Source organism: Orbicella faveolata, unplaced genomic scaffold, assembly GCF_042242905.1.
Source record: "Orbicella faveolata isolate gen_17 unplaced genomic scaffold, um_ofav_v1 contig_35, whole genome shotgun sequence".
Taxonomy (NCBI): Eukaryota; Metazoa; Cnidaria; class Anthozoa; order Scleractinia; family Merulinidae; genus Orbicella; species Orbicella faveolata.
The window spans coordinates 6322884-6330820 of NW_028301564.1; the positions used below are offsets into that span (position 1 = coordinate 6322884).

General features: G+C 42.9%; 1 protein-coding gene across 1 annotated transcript; it reads left to right on the forward strand.

Moving 5' to 3' along the window:
• The first annotated feature begins 3517 nt into the window (after positions 1–3517).
• Positions 3518–7453, forward strand: LOC149102771 (uncharacterized). The gene is made up of 3 exons (XM_089272658.1): positions 3518–4549; positions 5190–6254; positions 6490–7453. The coding sequence occupies exons 1-3, from the start codon at positions 3572–3574 to the stop codon at positions 7375–7377; spliced, it is 2931 nt and encodes a 976-aa protein (XP_089128784.1). The 5' UTR covers positions 3518–3571; the 3' UTR covers positions 7378–7453.
• Positions 7454–7937: the final 484 nt, after the last annotated feature.

Below are 7937 nucleotides of genomic sequence, written 5' to 3' on the forward strand. Positions count from 1 at the left end.
TTATATTTTTCGTTTTGTCTGCACACTCAATACTGTGAAATATACTCCTTTCCATCAACACACAAGATAGCTGTCCAGGGGGGTGAGGAAGAGGAGGCTGGCGGGGGGGGGGGGAAGGCCAAGAGGTGGCAGAGATGTTAACTGGAACCTGCAAGCAACTCAGACTTTCGATGTCTGAGATTTGGCCATTAACCAATAATGTTTAACTGGTTAACCAAACCCTTCTCTGTGAACCTCTTGCAAGCTACTTAAGAGCAATCGTCCCAAAATTTCGCCTAGAGGTGTGCAAAATGAAAAAATCGAAAATCCCCAAACTTTGCCAGGATATAGGTCTGGATGAACTATTTCTAGAAAAAAATACTGTAAGTTCGATTAGATTTTTATTTTACGCGAACGGCGACAAAATCGGCTTGGCGGCTCTCACATCAGTTTCACGAGCTCCAAACAACGCATTATTTGAGCTTCGCTTAAAAATAAACAAAACGGTAAATCTGGCCATTGAATATCTTAATGAAAAGAACACATGTTTACGAACAGTCTGAAATATTATTTTTCCGATTCCATCGCACACTGAATTTTTGGGCGATTTTTGCTTTTCTTCAATATTTCACTCATTTTGGCGAACAAAAAAAAGGCGAAATTGACAGGGTAAAATAGCACCTTGGTACATGGCATGGAGTTACATCAAGTTAATCCAGCGAAAGAACAGGGTTTCTTCTTCAAATAACCGCAATAAAATTTTTGGGCTACTAGAAATGCGAGATTTTAGGGCGCCAGACAAAAGTGGCACAAAGGACAAAACACGCCATTCCTTGTCACGCAATTAGGGGTGAAAAATCAACAATGCACTCGTGGAAAAGACAATAGGCCAGTTTTTTGGCGTAAAATCGTTACTATTCCGAATAAAAAGCTACTTTCTATCAATATTTGTCCTGTCTACTGCTCAGGTTGCCTGAAATTTAAACTTTTAGCGATTATTTTTCGAATCAAAATACAAAATCCTTATGTTTTGAATGGCCGAGGATGGATACAATTTATAAATTGTAACAAACCGTAAAATTAATATGTTTGCGTGTTTATACTTACACTATTATAGTTAATCTGTACATACCATCTATCAGCGTCAAGCACGGACTGCATGTGTATTGGCTTCACAAGTTGTTGCCGTTAACTGCCCCCCGCTGCTCGCAAAATGTTGAAACACTAAAGTTTGCGTGACAGGCGGCCAGGCCACAATTGCAGGGGCAGGTAACACATATACTCGTCCTTTAAATTCATGGCACACGGCAATTTTGTTCGGGGACCTCAAATTATCCTTGAATTCTCTTTTAAGAGGTCTTTTTTCCTTTATTCTCTTCCTCCTCTATTTCATTTACTAATCATGACTAATCTGTTGAGACATGTTTTGACGCTTCATCAGGTAAGCTTTCAAAGCTTATCTGATCAGTTGTCTGCAACTTCTTGACATCTTGATTAGTGCAGAACATTTAATGTCTTTTTTTGTTGTTGTTGTAAATTTTGTGCTGTTACTCATACATGTAAAGTTATCCTGCTTTTAAAGCTGTAAGCTGCCCACATTTTAATAGATAGGAAGAAAATTTACACGTTGGTATAATCGTGTGCGTCTGGGAATCATCAAGTACTTAGCACGCAATGACTGATACGAACACTTTAATTTCGTTTTCGATATCCACGAAAAAACGTCGAAACCGCCCACCAACACATAATCAGATTACTTCAGAGTCGATAATCTGTGCCGCGTTTGTACAGTTGCATGATACACGTTAAGAAATGGCAACCTGTGGCTACTCTGAACTTGTTGGAGGGCCGTGTGGATGCAGTAGGTCCAACCCGGCAAATGCAGTGTGTGAAACGATAGAAAGATGCGGAAGAAACATCAAGAGTCATTTGAAGTTTTTCGACTGCTTTGATTCAACTTTACAAACGGAGGCAGATCTTCTTCTGGCAAGAGCAGGTAACATGTCAATATTTCTCATAAATTGTGTAGAAGTTATGCAAGGTATAAACAATGAAATAAGTCGAGATGGTTATTGAAGTAAGGCAATGCCTTGTATTTTTGCTTCGGCTTTTCCCCGAGTTATGCACGCACCTGTCACTGGACACTACTAATACTAGCTAGCAAAATAAGAGGTCGCAACATGAGGATCATTGTTTAATTGCATGCAAATAAACTCACCATCACAAGGTGAAGATGACTGAACCACGTTACTAGGCCGTCGTCTCAGACCTCTTTCGTACCGGGTTGTTAAGTGACCTTTCTGTTACTCCTCCCAGCTTGGACACGGCAACAGACTAAAATATTCTAATCCCCAACCCCATCAGGCAAAGCAAAGGCCAAAGTGTACTAATTCCCCGCCTCCCTGGGAATGCAAAGGGAAAAAAAATGCATTATCCCCCACTCCCTTGAGAGGGGCAGAGAGTCAAAGCCCCCACAAAGCCCCACCCATGCCCCATGTTTTCCCGGGTTGGGGGTTGGGGGTTTCCAGTGACAAGTGCATTATATTTACCTCGTTAGTAAAAGCGAAAAGGAACTGTTTTTTCGTGAAAGTATTACCAGTCAGATGTACAGATTTTCGCGTATCAGTTATGAAACCCTCAGCGCAGATATAAGGTATACAGGTGGGTGAAACTTTAAAACGAAATGACTTCCAGACATTTGGGTAAACATCACTGATGATGAATTGAGTCGCGAATGACATCTTGTTGAATGATAAACGCATGTAAATTATCTATAAATTTTCAGGGATTTTCGAGATAAAAGAGCATCATTTGAAAATGTCGATTTGTCCACGGCACCGAGATGCATATGGAATTAGATGGCGTTGTCAAAAAAAAGTTATGTTCAGTCCCGCCAGACTGGAGTGTCCATAAGAAGAAAGAATTAAAAGGAGACCGAGTAGTCACAATCCAACAATCTCAGCTACTTTATAGACTCACTTCTGTGCTTGTTCCAGTTGCTTCGCGTAAGTCAATTTTTTTTCAGTGCATTGACCTGAATTTTTGTTTTATACCTAGCATGTTTTTGTCTATTTATTGCCCTAATTTTGTTGTTTCCAGCAATTTGTAAGCGCTGTCGGCTGTTTCTAACTAAAGAGTCAAAATCCACTCAGTTTGAAGCGCCATCCATGTCAACTGTCTCAACTAAGGAGATCGCCGCGATCCCACAAGCTGGTGAGCAAGAAACAGAGGGTATTTCATCGCCCTTGGAGTCAGCAGAAAGTGACCCAGTAAGTGTAATGGCCGAGCCTACAAGCAGATCATTTATGTTACTACCTGCGCCTGGTCTGCGTAAGTGGCTTTATTGCTCGCGGGAAGGCGGATCTCGTTCCCATTCTCCTCGCGACTGCGCCTTGTGCTGACAAGGCCACACTTCTAACACTCTGCCCGGCAAGCTGCCGAGAGACCTTGCTCGCATGCGCAGGCCACAAGTTTGGTTTGGGATATTGCGTTTTCTTGTGTGTGTGTGTGTTTTTTATCCTAGGTATACATTTTCAACTTCAAGTTCATTTTGTTTTAGGAAAACGAAAGCGCCACTGGACTGTCTCAGGCTATGAAAAACCTATCAATTGTGACATCAGATGACAGCCCATACACAACAGAAAGTACTGGTACTAGCAGCGCCAGTGATTCCTCCAGCAACTATGAAAACCAGACCCTTTGTCGCTTGAAGTTAAACGAGTTCCTTAGGGTCAGCGGTAAAGGAACTATAAATCAACCCAAAAAGAGCTGGGATCAGTTAAGCCTACGCACCAAGAATGCTCGCATCTCGAAAGCAAAAGATGCTGTCGTGGCGTCATTGGAGGTCATCTCTCCTGGAAACCCTGCGTCGTTGTGGCAAGCACTGAAGAGTTCACAGTCAGTGGAAGCATCCCTGTGCATAACACCCCAAACTTCAGCCGATCAGAAGTATCTGGAAGTCTTAGCAGAGACATATCAGAACGCCAATAGTTGGGACACACGCCGACAGATATTGTCAGTAATAGCTGATCTGATTCCATATTCAGTAATCCAGCAGTTCATACCAGGCATCACTGAGTATCGAATCAAAACTGCACGACAGCACACAATCCACCACGGGCGCGGTGTTCCTTTACCTGCCTCTAAAAGCCCAAGAATGCGTGTGGACGAATCACAATTAGATCACTTCCTGTGTTTCATAACTAGTGCACACATTGTACAAGATTTACCATTTGGCCAACGCTACTTGTACCTAACAAACGGCAAGATCCTCGAAACACCGAATACCATTGGATCTATGATTCCTCAGCGAATAACTGACCAGTATCGTCAGTTTTGCTTGGAGACCAACTTCACACCTTTCAGCACCTCGACAATGTTGCGTATATTGTCATCATGTGCCGCCACAGTGAGAAAGTCACTTCATGGACTGGACTACTTTGCGGCTGAGGGAGCGAAAGCTTTCGACGACCTGGTGGCAATTGTTGAAAAACTGGGTGAGAGACAGTGGGTCCTTAGATGCCAGCAGGCACTGAAGGAGGGAAAACAGTACTTCAAAACAGACTACAAAGTAAGTATTGCCATGCATGCTTCATTTTTCTTTGTAAGTCATTCCAGTAGGGAAATGAGTTTACTTATTTATTGGAGACAGGATACTCGCTCGGAACGAGATACTTCTTATAAGGTGTTACCTTGCCTCCGAAACGCGCGAACTATACATCCGTGAACGTATGGAATCAGCTCTAAATAGATTTAGATTTACTCCAAGCGACCAAAACAAATCAGTTACAACCCTAAACTGAAGTCGGGACAGCGGGCAGCACTGGAAGATGGGTCTATTATTATAAAGTAAATCAATCATAATACCGGACATTGTTATTTTTTAAATAAGTCAAAACGAGATCAATACAGACGTTCTCGTGGCTCTTTTAGAAGCTTTTACCCCTTCAAGACATTTCAAACAAAATGGCTAATATTTTGACTCTAGTACATAGTAAAGCAGGTAAAAATCCTCAATCTTTGGATGGCAAATTCTAATATAGCTCATAGCTTATGGCGGAGCACTCCTTCGCTCTTCATGAAGGGGAACTCAAAAAAGGGGAAACGCGTGTAAAGTATTCTGTTGTTCCGTTTTCATGGTTTGTATATACACTGTACAACATATCATTTTTTATACTGATCTTCTGTCACATTTTTCTTAAATGGTTAAGGTCCATATTACAGCAGCCTCACACGTTCCAGATCATTGCAGCACGTACGCTCTAAGTGACCCTAAAGAGGACTGTCTCCATGTGGCGTGTGACCATTCCCATGACAAGTGCTGTCCTTCTTGTGACCAGCTGAAATCCATTATGATGGAAATTGAGTCTTCATTAAGATCCTCCGAGTTGAGAGACGAAGACCGGGATGACTTGATGTACACACTTCAACAAGCCTATCAGGCAATTGAATCATGGAAAGCTCATCAGTTGAGATCAATTCAGCAGGACAAGGCAAGAACGAGTCTTCTAGAAAACCTGGAAACGTCTTCAGTTCTCATCACACAGGACTGGGCCATGAAGTTCCTGCCACAAAAGTACAGGGAAACGCAAGCTGATTGGTTTGGCAAAAGAGGGATTTCTTGGCACATTAGTGTTGTTGTCCGTAAGATTGCCGACAAGCTGCAGCACCAAGCGTTTGTTCACATAGTCGAGAATTGCAGTCAAGACAGCAACGTGGTGGTCAGCATCATACGACACACACTCCAACAACTCAAGAAAGAACATCCGGAGATTAAGACTGCCTTTCTTCGACAAGACAACGCCGGATGCTACCACAGCTTCACCATGATAGCTGCTTGCCGACTTATGAAAGAAGCGACTGATATCAAAGTTGAGAGAGTGGACTTCAGCGACCCACAAGGCGGTAAGGGTCCATGCGACAGAAGAGCAGCAACGATCAAAGCACATGTTCTTCGCTACATCAATGAAGGCCATGATGTAATCTCTGCGGATGATCTGAAACGAGCTATTCTATCTCATGGTGGTGTCAGAGGCGTCCGAGTTACCTTGATTGATTCCACAAAGCAGCATCCAATCTCGTTGCAGGGGAGACTGGAAGGAGTGAGCAACTTAAATAATTTCCATTATGGAGAGGAATGTCTGACTGTGTGGAAGGCATTTGATGTGGGAGAAGGAAAGACCATACCATGGTCTCAGTTGCAAGGTAAAAATATATATATATATTTCTTGCTCACTTTTACCAAATTTTTATTTTCTCGCGCGCTTTTTTTTCGCGTCACGCTCGAAGGACTAAGTAAGGGCTGCTCGTAATATATCAGGGTTACCGCTAATGTAATTACTTGAAGAATCTTAGGTTCGGTTTATACCCTTATTACTGAAGGCGCTTTTGTTTCAAATGCCATTGCCACAAAATGCAACAAAATCTCGTGTCTTGTCTTGTTTAGGTATTTTTTATGTTCTCTTTTCGTTAGTCCAAATGGGTTCAGTGAAGGATCCAGTATTCCCCGAGAGTTCCTTTTCTCCTGGAGACTTCCAAAACGTCTCTTTGTCTGACAACACGCGGTCTCCTGTTGAAGACAATCCAGAAAACACCGTTCAAGGAGAGCAAAACACTGCACCCGCTGACAACGAGCACGCTGGTCTTTTTTCCTGTCCAGTTGAAGGATGCGTGAGTACTTTTCAGCGCAATTGTAACCTGGAGCGGCATATGCATTATGGCAAGTGCAAATTTGTAGAGGAAAGACACTCCCTTCTCGACAAAGCAAAGATTCTTTACGCTGAAAAACAACAGGAAGGATCAAGCGCACAGCCATTTATTGCCGGTTCTGAGCTTTCGGAGCAAAGTGTCCAAGCGTTACCGCGGAGCTGGGCATTGCGATCTACGAAGAAGGCGGCCCGTTTCAATGCTAAGCAGAAGGCCTACCTAGACGAGAAATTTAAAATAGGAGAACAGACAGGATTCAAAGCAGACCCCGCACATGTGGCTCAAGATATGAGACATGCAAAACATGAAGACGGGAGCCGCAGATTCACTGTAGATGAATTCCTAGCGCCACAGCAAATAAAATCTTATTTTTCAAGAATGGCGGCAAAATTCAGGCAAGGAAGTCACGATGTTGCAGACGAGTGGGACGGTCAAGCTGTTGCAGAGCAAGACGCGTATTCCTCCGCCCGTGCGCACATTCTTGAAGAGTGTCGGCTGACCCACCCGATCACTTACGATACATACAATCTCTGTGAACTGTATGCAAGAAATAAGCTAACCAAGCTCAGCGTCCCTATTTTGCGCATAATATGCAGCCACTTTGAAATGGAAATTGACAATCTTCCACTACGGCTAAAAAAGCCGTATGTTCAATTAATTGAAGAGCTCGTGAGATCGTGCTCGTGTGCATAACTGTCTTAAATTTTTGTGTACATTCAGATGTTACATACATCAATTAGGGTCGACAGACCCATTACCCATGCCTCCGTCGTTTAGTTTCAGTTTTTCACACTAGTTTGGCCACAAAATAACTTCGAGTTTCATGCTAATAGCCTATAGCCACCAAATCTGTCAGGATGTTCATGATTAACAGGCCCAGCACGGTGGAGTAGGTGTAGACGTATCTTGTGAAATAATTATTAAACAAAAATAGGAAAAAACTATTCCAATATTGAGGTTCGCAACAAAATTGTACTAAAAATAAAGGAAGTGTGACGACTACTTTTTTTAATTACAGTCGAACCCCTATTAAGCGGCCACGTATTAAACGGCCACCCCTTTTAGGCGGCCGGTAATCGAAGTCCCAAAATCCATTTCCCCAAGGGTGGCCGTTTAATAGGGACAATAGGGTTTGAACTGTAGAACACGTACAAGGTGCGTGGGCGTTCAGTAGTCTGTCACGCAATTCTCACCGTTTGCAGCGGTTGGCAGTTAACGGCAACAACTTGTGAAGCCAATACACATGCAGTCCA